At 39.7% G+C, this 19,163-nt stretch overlaps 1 protein-coding gene across 3 annotated transcripts in view; it reads right to left on the reverse strand.

The window, feature by feature from the left end:
* FAF1 (Fas associated factor 1) overlaps positions 1 to 19,163 on the reverse strand; it is a 716,909-nt gene that overhangs the window by 322,369 nt on the left and 375,377 nt on the right. For all 3 annotated transcript variants that reach the window (XM_030208188.1, XM_030208187.1, XM_030208189.1), the window contains one exon: positions 14,528 to 14,614. In XM_030208188.1, coding sequence (XP_030064048.1) covers positions 14,528 to 14,614 — 87 coding nt within the window. The remainder of the gene's footprint in view (positions 1 to 14,527; positions 14,615 to 19,163) is intronic.

Consider the following 19,163-nt stretch of genomic DNA (forward strand, 5'->3'; position numbering starts at 1 on the left):
CCCCCTAGGAGATTTTCAATTTGGGGTAAAACTTGATTTAAACTCACTAAGTCTCCATGTCATGTCTCTGATGACATTCTCTCCTCCCACTGTACCACATACTTGTCCTTCCAGTCTCCTGATGTATTGCTTACAAAAACACTGAAAGAACCAGACCAAGGACTGATCCCTGTGACACATTTTCCTTTTCCTGAACATGAGCTCCATTTATCAGTCTCCTCTGTCATTTTAGGGCTTATACCAAAAGTGTTCTGTTTGACACTATGCAAATCCAAGGAAGGTGGCACTTCCTTCAAAAGCTAGTCAAAAATGTATTGTTAGTCCAATAAAAAAAAAGTAACATCTTTGTTTTTTTATTTCCACTTATGTCATTTCTACCATATCTGTGCTCTAATTCGGTGCCCAGTTTCCAGTGCAGCCTTTACCTTCCTGGGAGTCCCTCCTTCCCTTTCTCTCCAAATTACTTGAGCGTGCTGTTCACCGCCGCTGCCTTGATTTTCTCTCCTCACATGCTATTCTTGACCCACTACAATCTGGTTTTTGCCCTCTCCACTCAACCGAAACTGCGCTTACTAAAGTCTCCAATGACCTATTACTGGCTAAATCCAGAGGTCTCTATTCCATCCTCATTCTTCTTGATCTTTCCACTGCTTTTGACACTGTCGATCACAGCATACTCCTCGATACCCTGTCCTCACTTGGATTCCAGGGCTCTGTCCTTTCCTGGTTCTCTTCCTACCTTTCCCTCCGCACCTTCAGTGTTCACTCTGGTGGATCCTCTTCTACTTCTATCCCTCTGCCTGTCGGCGTACCTCAGGGTTCTGTTCTTTGTCCCCTCCTCTTTTCTATCTACACTTCTTCCCTTGGTTCATTAATCTCATCCCATGGCTTTTCCTACCATCTCTATGCTGATGACTCCCAAATCTACCTTTCCATCCCTGATATCTCACCTTGCATCCAAACCAAAGTTTCAGCGTGCTTGTCTGACATTGCCGTCTGGATGTCTCAATGCCACCTGAAATTAAACATGACCAAAACCGAGCTTCTCATTTCCCCCCCCCCAAACCCACCTCCCCACTCCCCCCGTTTTCTATTTCTGTTGATGGCTCTCTCATTCTCCCTGTCTCCTCAGCTCAAAACCTTGGGGTCATCTTTGACTCTTCTCTCTCCTTCTCTGATCATATCCAGCAGATCGCCAAGACCTGTCGTTTCTTTCTTTACAACATCCGTAAAATCCGCTCCTTTCTTTCCGAGCACTCTACCAAAACCCTCATCCACACCCTTGTCACCTCTCGTTTAGACTACTGCAATCTGCTTCTTGCTGGCCTTCCACTTAGTCACCTCTCCCCTCTCCAATCGGTTCAAAACTCTACTGCCCGTCTCGTCTTCCGCCAGGGTCGCTTTACTCATACTACCCCTCTCCTCAAGTCGCTTCACTGGCTCCCTATCCGTTTTCGTATCCTGTTCAAACGTCTTCTACTAACCTATAAATGTACTCACTCTGCTGCTCCCCAGTATTTCTCCACACTCGTCCTTCCCTACACCCCTTCCCGTGCACTCCGCTCCATGGATAAATCCTTCTTATCTGTTTCCCTTCTCCACTACTGCCAACTCCAGACTTCGCGCCTTCTGTCTCGCTGCACCCTACGCCTGGAATAAACTTCCTGAGCCCCTACATCTTGCCCCATCCTTGGCCACCTTTAAATCTAGACTGAAAGCCCACCTCTTTAACATTGCTTTTGACTCGTAACCACTTGCCTCCACCTACCCTCCTCTCCTCCTTCCTGTACACATTAATTGATTTGATTACTTTATTTTTGTCTATTAGATTGTAAGCTCTTTGAGCAGGGACTGTCTTTCTTCTATGTTTGTGCAGCGCTGCGTACGCCTTGTAGCGCTATAGAAATGCTAAATAGTAGTAGTAGTAGTTCCAGCGCTGGTTCCACCCTCTGTGAGCATTTGAATGGGAAGCCACTGCTGGAGGAACTGCCTGCCTGATCGGTGCTGGACATTTTTACCATCTCTGTGTTCTGATTCAGCGGCCAGTTTCCAGTGCAGCCTTTACCTTCCTGTGCGTTCCAGTTCTGGCTCTGTCCCCTGTGAGCATTTGAACGGGAAGCCAGTGCCGGAGGTGCTGCGCGCCGACTCTGTTGCGCGCCTTTGTTCAGAATGTGGGCGGAGTCCAGGCAGAATCTGGGTGTTTTCCTTCCCCCCACCCACTGGAATTTTTATTTAGACAATGAGTACTATTCCTGTGATCTTAGGAAGGGAAGATATGGCCCATTGTCGAGTGCTAAGCCACATAGAAGGCCTCCTCGTACTTTAACTCCTGTCAAAACTGAGTCAAAGGTCTCTTCTAATCATCAGACCCCAAAGTTGTTTTTATTACTTGTGAATAACCGGTCGGTTAGGAAGTTCTGAGAGATTTGCTTGGTGCCTATTGTTCTGACTTGTTATGTGTAATGGAGACTTGGTTATATGATGTGGACGCCATGTTAGTTAATCATCTTTGTCCTGATGGTTATAAAATTTTTGTGAAGTCCTGTATTGAGCAAAAAAGAAGTGGCTTAATGATATTAGCAAAGCATGGAATAGCCTTCACAAAGAAATCCATCTTAAATTCTAGCTTGTGTGAAGTTCTGTTTCTCTCCTCTCTGGAATTAAATATTTTTCTCTGTTATTGTTCCTTGGATAATTGTTATCTGACAATTATTAAATCTTTAAAACCTGGCTTGTTGAATCTTTTATCTATTATCATGAACAACTCACTATCAGAGGGGATCACCCCGGGACTTTGAAACAGGCAGCTGTTCGTCCTTTGCTGAAGGCTGGAGCACTTGATCCTGAACAAGTTGTGAACTATCATCCGATCTTAACGTTGAAATTCTTAGCAAAAATATTGGAAAGACTTGTGTAGGATCAATTACATGATTTCCTTGAACTGATTTTATTGATGCTTGTCAATATGGTTTCAGGTCTAAACATTCTACTGAAACACTGTTGATTCCTGTATTTGATTTCATATATGCAGGATTTGATCAGGGTTGAGAAATATCTAATGGTTTTCCTGGATATTTCCACCGCTCTTGACACAATCCACCATGAAATTTTACTAAGTCTGTTATGTTCTTTAGGGATTCAGGGAACTGTCTTAGAATGGTTACGTTCTTTTCTATCTGAATGTTATTTTTCAGTCTGTTTGGCTGAAGAGAACTCATCTTGGATATCGATTACTACGGGTGTACCACAAGGGTCCGCTCTTTTGCCTGTTCTATTTAATATCTACTTGATTCCAATTTGTCGTGTTCTGTCTGGTATGGATGTGCAGTACCGACTTTATGCTGATGATATTCCCAAGTGTTCTGTCTCTGACACTGTCTTTTTTTGAAGATGTGCTTGCAGAAGTTAGGATCCTGGTTTAACACCAACAGGTTGAAGTTAAATATAAGGGAAATGCAGATAATGTTATTGACAAATGATTCACATCCTGAGTGCTGGCCCGGTGTGCTCAGCTTTGCAAATACAGAGATTATTTTCGTCACCAAATGTAAGTATCTTGGAGCACTATTAGACTCTAAGCTAAATTACAAATTTCAAATAAGGAATGTTATTCGGAAAGCCTTCTGCAGGTTAAGATTATTAAGAAGTTTGAAGCATTTGTTATCCCAGGTAAATTTCTGGACAGTTTTGCAAGCTTTGGTATGATCTGTTCTGGATTACTGCACTCACTGCACTTGGGCTTTTCTAAATCGATAATTCATTTTCTTCAAATTGTTGCAAAATTCTGCTGTTAGGTCTCTGACAGGATTGTCAAAATCTGATCACATTACATCAGCTTTGAAGGATTTGAACTGTCTTCCTGTGCTTTGGCGGACTACGTTTAAGGTGTTCACCTTGGTTTTTAAGGCCTTGAGCAGCGACGCACCCCTGGCATCAGCTTCATCTTTAAGATTGTATCAGCCATCTCATAGTTTATGTTCTGCAAATAAACTTTTATTGGATATTCTTTCCATTAAGTGTGTTAGACTGGAAGCTGTTAAGCAATGCTTCAGTTTGTGGTGCATTTCTTTGGAATTCTTTTCCTGTGAACAAACATATTATATAACTTTGATCCTTCAGTTTAGGAAACAGTTAAAATCATTTCTTTTTTGCTCAGGCTTTTTCAGTTTAGCTTGAGTATTATGCTTGCAGCCACAAGTTTCTAGTCATGGTAAGGGGGGAGTTCATTTGGCGATTCTTTTTTGTAGTTTTTGTGTATTTTGCTATGCTTTTACTGTGTATGATCCTGATGTACACAGCCTAGAAGTAATGGATAGAGCAGTTTAGAAATGTTTCAAATAAATCATTGCCTTTAAAGTGGACTAACATGGCAACCACACTATTTTTTTTGTTACATTTGTACCCCGCGCTTTCCCACTCATGGCAGGCTCAATGCGGCTTACATATTGTATACAGGTACTTATTTGTACCTGGGGCAATGGAGGGTTAAGTGACTTGCCCAGAGTCACAAGGAGCTACCTGTGCCTGAAGTGGGAATCGAACTCAGTTCTTCAGTTCCCTAGGACCAAAGTCCACCACCCTAACCACTAGGCCACTCCTCCACTGTTGCTACTATTTGAGCTATTCCACTAGCAACATTCCATGTAGAAGTCGGCCCTTGCAGATCACCAATGTGGCCGCGCAGGCTTCTACATGGAATGTTGCTAGTGGAATAGCAACATTCCATGTAGAATCTCCAATAGTAGCAACATTCCATGTAGAATCTCCAATAGTATCTATTTTATTTTTGTTACATTTGTACCTGCGCTTTCCCACTCATGGCAGGCTCAAGCGGCTTACATGGGGCAATGGAGGGTTAAGTGACTTGCCCAGAGTCACAAGGAGCTGCCTGTGCCGGGAATCAAACTCAGTTCCTCAGTTCCCCAGGACCAAAGTCCACCACCCTACCACTAGGCCACTCACCAAAAGCTCAGCTGAAATCAATCTAGCTTGATCAATATGGTCCAACTCAAATCATATGTGTCTGACGTGACCTACACCTTAGTAAAAACCATGCCATCTCGGATCCTGTAAATCCACTGGATTCCAGAAACTACCCAAATCTCTGTTTCATCAGTGATTCCATTAAATTTACTCACTCCTGAGCTCCCAGCTTTTGGGCTTGGAAGAATGCATTTCATAATCTATTACTTATGGAAGCAAGAAATGCAGGGCAGACCCCGAAACGAAAGAAAAAATTCTGGTCCATTTGGGAGCCATATATTATGGCGCTGTCCTCCGAGGATACGTAGTCTTTTCCTGAATCAAAGTTTCACTGTAATGTGATAAAAGACAATATTAAATGCGACAAAGGATTGAACCAAATTGAGAATCATAACAGACGATTGAATATGCAAATCTTAATTTCCCCAAACCAATAGGAATCTCACCGTATGAAATGTGTAAAACAATTTCTTGTAGAAAATTTAAAATTTCCCTCTCAAAATATTCCGCCGAGTAAATAAAATATATTTTTTACCTACTAAGAAGAATACAAGATGGGGTTCCTTTGAATTTGGAGAAGGACGAGCAGCTAAAGGACATTTCAATGATTTTAGAGGACTCATTATCTGAGGTGACAGAGCTACTCTCCTAATATCCTTTGTATTTGAACAAGACTTTGAAGCTGTATTGAAATTATACTTTAAAACTACTCAGAAACTTTGGATTGTTCCAGATGTGACCAAATCAACTCAGGAGAGAGAGAAGAAACAGTTTTCTGGAAATGAGAGCTGAAACTAGGTCTTTGGGGGCAACATTCTTGCTCAGGTATCCTTGTTAATTGTGTTGTAAAGTATTTAGGTATAAGTATGTGTTTTTTATGCCAACCCAATTAAGAGATTATAAATCTAAAAAAGATAGTCAAGTAATGAATCCAGTTTAAAGTACAGAGTTGGTGGATGTTAGGGCTATGCCTTTCCTTATAATTATGTTTTGTGATTCCATGAATCTTTTTGGATTCCTCCCCACTTACTGTGGGTCTAAGGTAGACATGATGAATTAATAATAGTTTCCACAATATCAAGATTATATTTGAAATATATGTTTCATTATGTCTACTATTCCTGTAACAAGTTTGTTATACTTGTAAAATAATTTAAAGTTGCATAACTAAAACTAATAATAATAAAAAAAAAAGCAAGCAGCAGGATTTTGAACAGGCTCTCCCCTGTGGTCGGCCCAGTGCTCTGCCCACTAGGCTACTCCCCAAACTTGTAGATGCAAAACAAAAGCAACCTCCTGGCTCCACAGAAAAAAGTAAACCTAGAGTAGCACCATATGACAGAGTGGAAATGCATGTCCACGCTTGGTAACATAGTAAATGACAGCAGATAAAGACCTGAACGGTCCATCCAGTCTGCCCAACAAAATAAGTGGTAGAACTCTCTAGAAAGCTCTACAGCTCTGTAAACATTGCTCCAATCTCAAGCTTGTTAAATGGCACCTCCCACTTGAGAGGGCTGCAATCCTGTTGATCAGGAAGATGACTCAGCACAATGGTGTATTGTAGCAAATCTTATTCTCCAAATTTGATTAGGTTCTAATCTAAAAACCTGATAAGCGAGACAGATAGCCTCACTGAATAAACAAGTCAGGGGAAAGGATATATTTATAAAAACACTGCCACCTTCTACTCCAGTCACAGAAAAAAAACACCTAAAAAATACAAATTGGTCCCTTATTATTTAGAATAAAAATGAAAGCCCAGTTAACAGGACTGGCTTAAAGGAACGATCCCTGAACTAATCAATCAGCCAAAGTAATACATTTAGCAGTTAAGGTGGAGAAAAAATACAAAAACATTTTAAAAAGTGATAATTTACAAAATAGTAACAATAAAACCACAGAGTATAGAGAAGATAATAACCAGAAGAATTCTCAGATTCTGGTGCCAGTCTGTACTGTCCCTGGATCAGGTTACATTTCTCGCCCAACAAATTTGGCTCCTATAACTGCATTTCTCCTAGGATTATACATAATTTTTTCCTGCTCCTTCTTTTGTTAGAAATTATTGATTTTCTCTGTAGTATGGGGAAATGTGTCTCTCTGATATATTTGATTTTGCACAAACAGAAATGCATTTTTGTTACTATTAGAGCTGGACCAAATTGTATATCTTACTATCTGGCTTATTATGAATACTGAATACGAATAATGGGGCATTGAGCTTTTAACATAACAAATAATAAAAGAATCAAGGTAAAATCAGAGATCAAGTGTTTATTTCAGTAGGGATTTAGCCTTGGATTATTTGTATTCAAATTTAATATCACTAATCGGCTGAATACAAATAATGTACTCAGGGCACTATTTGGGGCGGAATCAAATGAAAATGTTCGGTACAGTCGTAGTTTCTATTTCTCCAGAGCTGCACTGCAGGCAAAGCCTGGTTTCTTGGGATTTCCACTTAATTTTTGACTGCATCTTTCTTTTACTAGTCTATAGTTACTTATTCTGTATTTGGTGAGAGTCCCTAAGAGGGCAATTCAGTAACAGTGCATCTATATTTAGATGACTACTATCCTTTATACAATACTAGCATAGTTGGGTATATACATGCGTAGGATGTTATGTGCAAGCGTTTGTCCCAGCCATAGAGCTGGTGGAAGTGCTCACACCTAAATGCCAGAGATAGCATCCACCAAGGAGGTTAGATTGAGAACAGGAGACAGTACAAGGCTATCTAGCCCATTATATAGGTTAAAGTCAGTAGGAGGAGCTTGCCACCACACTGGTTCACCCAAAACAATAGCAAACGCTATTGAAAACATAATAAAGATTATTAGAATAACAAACTGCCTATACTTGGTCCATCTGTAAAAAGTCAACAGCTGTTCCAGTTGGATAGGCAGAGCCTTAGAAGGTGAGAACAAAAGAGGGTTGTTTTTTTATTTGACAGCTTTTTAATTTATTTGAAAGCTTCCCATATGTAGATATAAATATCATACAAGGGCCTTGGGACAATGAAAGGAAATGTATTCAAAGGATGACATGACACAGGCCGTGTTTCGGCAGCAATCCGCCTGCATCAGGGGTCAAGAATGTCCAAAGTTGCTTGTGGTGTCTTGCAGAATGATAGAAAGTACCAGATAATATTGCCGGTTTCCTAGTAGGCAACTGCACAATTGCAGAGAGAAAAGATGCTATCTAGATACTTGATAAGCGTCTTTTCTCTCTGCAATTGTGCAAGTCGCCTACTAGGAAATCGGCAATCTGGTATTTTCTATCATTCTTCAAGACACAACGAGTAAGTTTGGATGTTCTTCACCTCTGATGCAGGAGGATTTCCACTGAAACACGGCCCGTGTTGGGTCATCCTTTGAATACATTTCCTTTCGTTGTCCCAGTCTTGAAGGCCCTTGTGTGCTTTTTTTGTTTCTGTTTTGGTTGTACTCTTGATCCCTCTTTTATTATCGATATAAATATCATGAAATCAAAACTGAATATCACTAAAACAGCTCCAAAATTATTGTAGCTGGTGGAAACAGCACTAATAAAGGCTGTATTTTGTGCTCGTTTTTCTACACTGTTCTATATAATACAGTAATACATAGCCAAATTTCAATGAGGATATCCTGTTTATTGATTGGTTTATCTTAACTGTTGTTGTAATCTGCCTTGGGAAGCCTGGTGTTATAAAGATTGGAAGTAAAATTAAACTCTCTTTTCATTGGGGTACACGGAATCATACCTTCACTTCATCTGGATTATTCTGTTTTGAGCATGTTTCAGGGACAAGTAGTTTTTATAAGTCAAAATAATACAAATAAATATTTTCTTTCATGCAGATCTCTCATTTGTTTAAACATAACTAAATGGGCTATAAGCTCCTAATGCAATCCATTGGTTTTCTTATATTTTGTTCTTGTGATGATTTATACTGTGCCAAAACTAGAAATACAGTGAGACAGAATAATAGAATTTAGTGACATCCAAAACTTACTAATATTCAAGAAAGCGATTTCCTTCCACTGCTTCCACTGCATGCAAATCTTTCTCATGGATATTCATTGCAGATATCCTGAAAACCTGAGTGGCTGGGGTGCCTCCAGGACCAGGTTTGGGAATCACTGATACATGCTACGTAACCTTGAAGTTACACCCCCACATATTCTTTTGGGAATGGTAGCCAAGATAGGAGAAGCAGAGGTAACAAAGTTGAACTGGGAATAGTGGCAGTGTGTTGCGAACTGCAGCTCAATGGAAGCAAAAACAAGTACCCAGTTTGCAGCAATGGAAGATATCAGAGTACCAGATTGGAGTCATGGAAAAACTGTCTGCCTTCAGGCAGAAGAGGGTGGATAAATACCTGACATGTTAGAGATTATTGGAGAAGTATATAGGATAATCTAGGACACGGATACGTTTGGATGCTGGCTCTTAGCTTTGGTAGGGATTTAGGATGGGAAGGATGAGGCAGATAGGAATATTTTAATGGTGAATGCTGGGATAAAACTCCATTCAATCACTGCCTCCAATTTACAGGCTTTCCGATTTACCACCTTCCAAAAAAAAAATAAAAGACCTGGAGGAGAGGGGGTAGATGTCTTATCACTCATCTCACAGGATAGTCTGGATCTAGCACCCTTCTTGGAGTCTTCTAAAGGAGCTGCAATACCTTCTACTCTTCTACTGACTTTAATACTGGATCATAATAAGGTCTAGTTACTTAAGCTTTAGTTTTGTAAATTAAAGTTTCAAATGTTTCCTGATGTAGCTAAGGCCAGAAACGTCAAAGGAAGTTCATACTTATGTGCCCTAGGGTATAGCCTTGGGTGGCTTCTTTCTTTTGAAATTTCTAGTCAAGTATCAAATCACAGACATATTCCGGCTGATATTCTGAGTGAGTTAATCGGCTAGAATGGCCGCTGACCAATTAACTCACATCTCAGCGGATAACCAGTCACTTTCAGCTGAAAATACTCAGAACTGAAAATAAAGCTGGCGATGCTGGAGGTGTTTCCGGGGGTATGACCATTAAGTCCCGATATTCAGAACTTAACTGGGCAGGCTTAATAGGCAAATAGACCGCATAAACAGCAGTCCTATCTCTGCCTGTTAAGCATGGCCGGTTAAGTCTAAATATTGACTTAACCGGTCATTTGCTAGCCGGCACTGTAAGAACTGAATATTCAATGTTGGTTGCCGGAAACGGCCTGGTATTAAATACCCAGGTTGAATGCCGGCAGTAAGTAATCAAAGAACTGCCCGCCATCGGCTGAATATCAGGGGGGGGGGGGGGGGGGGCGGGACTATTTCTATGATCCCTTTTAATCAACTACGTTTTTGAGTAATAAAATTGAAGCAACTGGTCAGAGTGCGCCATCTCGATCTGCAGTGACCCAACCATAGGATCCTGTGTTACTCTCGTGGAGGAATATTGTTGAAATCTTATTCTAGGTTCTTGTTTTCTTCTTGTTTCGGGATTTTTTCCCCCTTATTTTCTTATTATTCATTTGTTCTCTTGTCTGTACAGGCTTATGCACTTCAGTCAGCTGCTCTTATATATATTTGTTTTTCTCTTCTGGCAATAATGCAATTACCTAATTGTTTCTATTTTTTCATATGGTATCTATTATTCTACACAAGTTATTTGCTTGGACTGTATTCTTGAAATTCTAATTTTAAAAAAGGGTGAATGTTAAGGGAAGGAAGATATAGAGAGGGGCAAGGTTAGAAAATCTGAGGTATTTGGGGAGGGATTAGGTGGGAGAGGTGAGGGGATGAAAATGTAAAAGCTAGTTTTCTCAATGTGCATTAGAAAAGCCAGTGCACAAAAAGAACAGTTGCATACTAGTTGGTAGTTATAATATATGAATGAAGAATAAACACATTTTTTTTTTAAAACGCCTCATTTAAATGCACGCAACTCTGATGCACTGACACAACAAAATGTGAACAATATTCAAAGGGTTGAAGACTTTCAATGGCCACTGTCTGACGCCAGTTCCAATTCAGCTAGAAAGTCAAGAAGCATGAAGAATTTGCCAAAATTTACCTCCATACGGGTACTATGTAACATTTAATAATAGCTGTGTTGTGGTTTTCCGACTGCCTTTGAATAGAAGAAATTGAAATTAACTTAGCTAGATGTAAAGCTGTATCAGATGGCTGTGGATACTGGGGTCCATATTTTGAGAATGAAATTCATTACATTTCTGTAAGTAATATAATTTGAATTGTTTACACAGCTGACATCTCAGCTGCAGTAGATTCAGGCAGTAAACTATTTGTGTTCTCTGTCTCACTGTTCCCTGATTCATTAAATGTACAAGCACGGAAGAGAGTCTTACATGCAGAGTCAGTTGTGAAAACAAATCTAGACAAGTTTATATACTTGTGATAACTAAAATGACACAGGAAGCTGGATCAAATCCTCATTCATCACTGCACCTGGGATGTTTACCACTGAGGGGTTTTCAGTATAAGGTTTAGCAGCAGAAATATTCCAAGCGTAATTTGCAGAAGTCTATATATTACAATTAGGATGTAGGGGTGCTGATAGCCGCGACAGGCACCTATATAGGGGGTCCGGAGCTGGCATAATCCTACCTTGGAAATTAAAACAGCAGAGCACATCTTCCTGGGAATGCGCCAAGCCTGCTGCAGTCGCCAGTGCAGTGGTGCACGTGCGTATGCAGAGCGTCGAGGATTCACGTAAAAGAGCCTGTCATTGCACACCAGGCAAGAAAAGGCATGGGCCTGGCTGTACCTGCACTGCACATTTTCACATTTAAAAAACTAGTCAGGCCTGTTGGGCCCCTGTCTACATTGTAGTCATGATACCTCCGTGTCATTGTCCCCCCCCCCCCCCCCCCCCCCCCCCAAGTCCTCAGGCCTGTTTGTGGCCAGACTGCTTTGTAGCATCATGTTACAAGTAGGAAGATTAGAGTTACTGTAGAAAGATAAACTGTTCTTCTAAAATATTCCCTGGAAAACAAAAAAGTCTCATGCTCCAAAACAAATGGCTTGTAGATCCTGCGTATTCCTTTCTCCTTCTCCCCTCGTTCTTTCTTTGATTACAAATGACATCTACTTATGGGAAAACATGTCTTTTAGGCTGCTTCGTCTTCACTACAAAACCAAAGCAAATGCAAGCTCTTTCCTTCTTTAACATTGAGCCTACCTATCCTGTTCTCAGGCATATGAATAGCTTGTTTATTCATGCACCCAGCTTAAAAGAGGATTACTTTTTGTATATTTTGGAGTGCCCAACATGCTAGATTCTTCCTTGTCTCCGGTGTAAACATTTAAACAATAGAAGCAAGGATGCAGTCTACTGCATGAATTGCAACAAAGCAATCACTATCCTTATAAATAGGACCAAGTTTTGATGGTACATGGCTGTCAATTCACACCACACAGCCTCTTCCACCTGTCACCACTTACTAGGCATTCACCATACTGAATGCATGGATTCCTTGTGAGTGGCTTTGATAGTATGCTAAAAACAGTACATGATAAATTAATTTTTGGCAGAAAATTTAAGGTATGGCCAGGCAACATTATTTTAGAGACTTACTTTGGGCATTATGAACTTACAGGTCAAAATGCTTCATACTCTCTTTATTTTCCATTAGACACATTCTGACCTAACTTTCCAAATTACCAGAAGAGTACCAACAGAAACTCATAAAACGTCTTGAAAATGCGTATGTAGCAAGAAAAATAAAAATGGATAACTCTGATCACTAACAATTCTGCTTTCCACTACATATTAATTTGAAAGACTAACATCTACTCAAGGGACTTGAGATTTGCACTGGTTTGAATAGGTCCTACTTTCTGTCTTCATTGGACTAAATCCTTTGCCCAACACTTCATGTACATATTATTCACTGTCTAAACAGAAGTACAGTATGTGTCTTAAGAGAGTTGATAAACTGACAGTTACATCTTTATAGACACTGTTTCAGTATTTACAGAATGCTAACCCTGCCTTCATTAAACAGAGACTAAAGCTCTGTATATTTTTATTATTGTATGGTTTAAGCCTTCAACAGAACACTAAACTCCTATTTGTCTAAAGGATACTTCTGGGTTGTATGCATGTGTAAGTGCCTCAAACATTTACATTTTATTTAACACGCTAGCAGGAAATCACATTCTCAATATATTTCAAGATCAAAAATGCTGATAAATGGTGTGAGTTGGGAAAGAACGCATTTGCTATTGTCAATAGTCTGACAAAAACTGTCCAGTTATTTCACGGATTTGTGACTTCATTTTCGATGGGTAGACTAGGCATGAGATTGGCCACCGTTTTATCTGTTGACATCTTAATGTACAGAATTTGGATGTAAATTTGCAAAAATAGCTGGAGTAATCATCTACTAGGTAATATTTGCATGTCATTACTCAGGCTTTGCAGATATACATTGTAATAATATTTATTTTCAGCTATTCGACAGACCAAAATTTGACAAAAAACACATCATGGTGGTATACAATACCAAAATATTCCCAGAAGCACAAACAGCTAAGAAATCAGGAGGGGAAGGTGAATAAACAATTATCTGAAAATATCAAATCAAATAATGAGGGAACAAAAAAGAAAAGAGCAGAGACAGAATATACAATCCTGCCAAGTTGAGGAACAAAACAAAGCACTGATGCTGTTCAACAGTACATCTGAGAGCAGAATTCTACGATCATAGAATAAATATCAAGAGTCAATCTGAAGAATGGAAATATTTTCTTGTAGTTTAAATAAAGCACTAATAGCCAATACATGTTTTGCACACTTGTTATTAGTTTAAATATCTACTGGTTATTTGTGGTTTAGATAAGCGTATTATACCTGAAATCCAATAAAGCCATAACAGATTTGAACATCGTTTGGAAAGGCAGGCTAAAAACTCAAATTAACAATTGTCCAGTTGATAATTTGTGGTTCAGTGTTATATTCTTTTCTTGACCGTGCTTACTAGGGAACTGCTTGCTCTCATACATAGGATTTCTAAGGGAGAGGAAGGAATAGTAGACGGCATGGATGGGCCAACTGGATAGGCCATATGGTCTTTATAAGCCTTTATCCTTCTCCGTTTCTTGCATCAAAACATGTCACTGAGTCTGCCAGGTTAAATGGATATATGATTGCCTGTTGACTCACATTAACATACCTACTTCATGTATCACAGTACTTGATTAGATATTTAGTATAAGGGACAACACCTAACTGGAATACAATCTGATATTTAAAAAGGCAAAATATCCTACATACAGATCAGACCCAGGGGTCAGCCTATAACATGGAAAATCTAGATTTGGATATCCTTGGGAACAGGTTATATCTGGGCATGCCAGGAAGGTGGGTATGCTTAGGCTCAGCAAAGTAGTCAACATGTCTATCAGGATCAGGACCATCAGCTATGGGTAGTGTGAAAGGTTGGGCTGGTCAGTATATTGTCAACCACCACCACTTTGTCTCCCTCTTTAAGAAAAGAAGGAAAGACATGAGTAACCATGAATTAAATTATTTACTCACAGAGTCATCGCTAGCAGCAGGTGGCCAGCCTTCCCATAACTGGTGGCGAACAGGGATACTTGTAAGGTCATACACATTTCGTTTTACCTGCAAGAAAAAAAATTATTATCTTGTTAAAAAATATTTGCTTTCATAAAGCACTCCAAAGTATATACCACATGCAAATGAAATCAGTCAATCACTCAGTTCATTGGTTGTCAACTTGCATCTGTCCCCTATTAAGGTGATTAATGCAGTATGGCTCTGTCCCGTCTCTGTCTGCATAAAGCCTCTGTACTGAATCTAATGTACTCTGCTTTTTATCTCATAGACACTGTGTTCTGCTAGTTCTGTCATTGTTCGGGCTGCTTTTCCCTTACTCCACCCATTAACCCACCCTGGAGATTCTGTGTTCCGCTGGTCCCAACTATCACTGTTCAGGTTACTTTCTATGACTCTGCCCATCAACCTATTCTACTACTACTATTTAGCATTTCTCTAGCGCTACAAGGCGTACGCAGCGCTGCACAAACATAGAAGAAAGACAGTCCTTCAAACTATATAAAACTTATTCTATTGCAGCGTCTGTGCCAAAGAAGCGCACCCAAGGAGCAGGATGTGCTCCTTGGACAAGCTCCTTGGGGGCAACACTTTTGTTGTCTCTCCACAGACCTCCATCTCATCTGAAGTAATTTCCATTTCCTCTTCTGTTTAGTGCATTAAGTCTCTGTTTATTTTCCTCATTTATGTCTCCCCAAGCCCAGGCTATCCTGTCATTTTGGGACCTCAAGCCTCTTTCTCATTGTTTTCACTCTCACCCCATTGTAAGATATCTGATTCCATGTCATCACAGATCGCATGCTCCTTTTGAGGTTTTTAGTCTTCCACTCTCTCCATTGCCTGCCTTGCTGAATTACAGATCAATTTGTCACAAAATCACCAATATTATTTCTCATTCCCGCCTAATTTCTTTTCTGCCTTTACAGAAACTTCTGAGAGGGGGGAAGGAAGCCACCTGCTCTCAACGTCTTCTTCCAAATTATTCAGTCTCTTTTTTTTTTAAACCTCTAGGGGTTTCCACAGAGGTGATGGAGTAGCAATACTATTTGACTTCAATCTCCCTCTACTCAGACTCTCACAGAAGTTCTCCTTTATTCAAAAAATAATGATGAAACTTTCTCCTAGACTTCCTCTCCTCCTGCTCCTTCTTCAAGTCCCTCTGACATTTGAAACTGCTCATTGGGAGTCTCTAACTCAATCTCTCAGAAGCTGTGATCCCCTTTCCTAATCTATTAATCTTACTGTAGGTTACTAATTCCATGTTGATGAACCTCAGCTCTGGTGTGATCAGCATTATCTTAATTTTTCTCACTGACTGGGTCTCACTCAATAGGTTGCTCTCCTACTCACTCAGCTGGTCGTAATTTGGACCTGGGTTTTTTTCAACCCAGATTTTCCTAGTATTCTTTGATTTTCTACTTCCCCTATTGTCTTGGTCAGACCAATTTTTCACTACTGTTCCTTCTTTTCCCTTGTATGCTCCCACTGAAGGCTGCTGACTGGATCCAGATTCCAGATTCACAGGACAGGGTTAATCCAGTCTTGGGTATACCCCATTGCATGCAGGGACTTGTAGTTCTGATGTCCTCATTGCACGCTCAAAGAAAAGCAAGACTACAAGTCCCAGCATGCATTGGGGTAACCCAGGACAGGATCAACCCTGTCCTGCAAATCTGGATCCAGTTGGCAGCTTTAAATTACTGAAACCTGTCCTATATCAATCCATTGGCTTTCGTCCCTTTTTGTTCTTTCCTTCTGGTTTCGTCTCTCATGATCTTCATGCTCAGGCTTCCTCTAGGGATTCTATTCTTCATTCAGCAATGGACAAGATTGCTCCACTACATTCAGTGAAGGTTCACCTTAGTTCATCTAAACCTTGATATAATCCTGTCCTTCAACTCCTTAAACAGGTTCACTAGGCCAAGAAATTTTGGAGGAGATCTAAATTCCCGTCATCACTAAACAGGAACATCATGCTCAAATTCTGTTGGTATAAAAACAATTTTATACTTCAAGAATCAATACGGCAATAAATAAAACAAAAAAAAAAGCTTTTCTCACTCCTAAGCAAACTAACATCAACTGCTCATCATGACTCTACACTCACTGCACCTTCAGCCATGGCTTAAGCCTACCATTTCTCAGATAAGATTTCATCTTTGAGGAACGCACTTCCCACCCTGTTCCCCACCATATTCCCTGACTCAGACATCCATTCCTCTCCTACCCATACTTGCACTAGCTTTAATTAAATCTCACAGTCTACCCTGCAAAAATCACTCTTTATAAGGACTACCACCTTTACACTCTATTCCATCGCCTCTCAATAGCTTTAATGCAATATGGTCTCCTTCTACCAACTCTGTCATTAACTAGTAATAACTTGTCAAGTAGTGTGGCTCCTGATCTATGGGGGGGGGAACCTGAAGTACATCAGATTTTAAAGAAACCTTAACTGGATCCTTCGGATCCATCTAACTACTACCCCATCTCTATTCTCTCCTTTATTTTGAAACTGGTTGAAAATGTCATCTTTCATCCACTCTCAGTTTGGTTTTCATTTACGTCACAGTACCAAAACTATATTTGTTTTTCTCTTAAATTAGCTGAATGTTGCTTTTGATGGTGGCATAATTGTTCTGGCTGTTTCCTCAGACTTATCAAGCATCTTTACATCTTGTAGATCTCAAACTACTCTTACCTAGACTACCAGACATTAGAATGGCTGATACAGTCCTTCAATAATTTATTTTCTTCAGAAATGTTTTTTCTGTTTCATTTTCAGGTACTTCCTCTCCTTTTCTTTGCTTTTCCTCTGGGGTCCCACAACACTCAATTCTCGCTCCCCTTATTTTTAGTATTTGTTTTGAGTCCACTTGCTTTTCTTATTCAAGACCATGAAGTCACTGCACACTAGTGCAAGGATGATATTTTCCTAATACACGACATTTCACAGGTAAATCCAGGGACAGGGACGTACCTGCTAAATCCAGATTTCTCTCAGTTGAATAGATTTTTGTCTACAGTCTTTTTCTGGTTACCCTCCAATCGCCTTATTATTTAATCTATAGCTTGCTGGTTAACAAGTCGCACTTCTCAACTATCTCTTCCATTTGTACTCTATAGTTCTAACTCTTGTGGATCACTTCAAATATCTAGGAATCACACTATTATCAACTTTCCTTTGATTAACAAATCACCTTGGGGAGGACCTGCTTTCTGCCACTATACCAATTTTGCTCTATCAATTTTGATATCGACTCGTCTTCTCAGAAGACTAAGCTCTCAAAATTTCTAGATTAGACTACTGTAATACAGTTTACACTGGTATAATTCAATCCCAGTTCAAATGGCTACAGACTCTGCAAAGTACCACCATATGAACACTCTGCAATGCTAAAAGATTTGGCCATGTTATATCTCTTATTCCAACACCACTGGCTTCCGATAAGTTTCAGAATGCAATTCAAAATACTGATGCTAGCTTTTAAAGTTCTATTTTTCTCTTCTGTTCGCTACCTGACCTTACATTGTTGAACACATCCCTGCTCACTCTCTGCATAGTATTCATGACTCCCGGCTTGTTGTCCCATCGGAAGTGAGCTAGGCTTGAACTGCACGTCAATTAGACTTTTCTCAGTCTGTCCTGTCATACTGGAACACTCTCCCTCTCCTTACATTCTTAATGTTTGCTCCCTAAATTTAAAACTTTGCTTAAAACCTCTGTTTTTCACCTGTGGTTTTGGAGGTCACAAAGAGAGCGCAAAGGCTGAAAGTCTGGAAAACACAGTGCTTGCTAATTGCTTTGATCTCTCTGGTATACACCTTTTTACCCCTTTTCCTCTGTGATTTCTCTATCCTATATAAGAATTTGCTGCTCTTTTCTTAATTTTATTTTATAAATCGCTTTGATTGCAAAGCCATAAAAGATGGCATATCAAGTCAAATAAAAAACATACTTGTGTGTCATAAATATTTCACATCTGATGACATTTTTACTCGTCTTTTAATACAATCCCCAAAAGCCTATAAAGGAAAAGAAAATCACTCTACTGTGCTGTCCTGCACTTTGGTTTACAAAAGGGGCAAAATGTTAATGGTGATCTCATTCTTCATCGATAACCAATGCTGGAAAATTTCCAGTGCCAAGATCACTATCATTAAAAAAAAATGAAGATGGTAAAAAGCCAGCCTTTTCTCCATAATCAATGTCACTTGAACTGAATTAACACTGAATTCTACTTATGTATGTAAAAAGTACAAAGACTAGGGGACAATCAATGAAGGTACATGGAAAAACTTTTAAAACAAATAGGAGGAAATATTTTTTTCACTCAACAAATAGTGGGGAAAATCCACTGCTTATTTCTAGGATAAGCAGCTTAAAATGTATTGTACTTTTTTGGGATCTTGCCAGGTACTTGTGACCTGGATTGGCTACTGATGGAAACAGGATGCTGGGCTTGATGGACCTTCAGTCTGTCCCAGTATAGCAATACTTACATACTTATGCACTTAAGTTAAGCTCTGGAAAAGAGTTCCAGAGCTTAACTATTTGTTGAGTGAAAAAAATATCTCCTCCTATTTGTTTTAAAAG

Source organism: Microcaecilia unicolor, chromosome 6 (genome assembly GCF_901765095.1).
Source record: "Microcaecilia unicolor chromosome 6, aMicUni1.1, whole genome shotgun sequence".
In the NCBI taxonomy this organism is placed as follows: domain Eukaryota; kingdom Metazoa; phylum Chordata; class Amphibia; order Gymnophiona; family Siphonopidae; genus Microcaecilia; species Microcaecilia unicolor.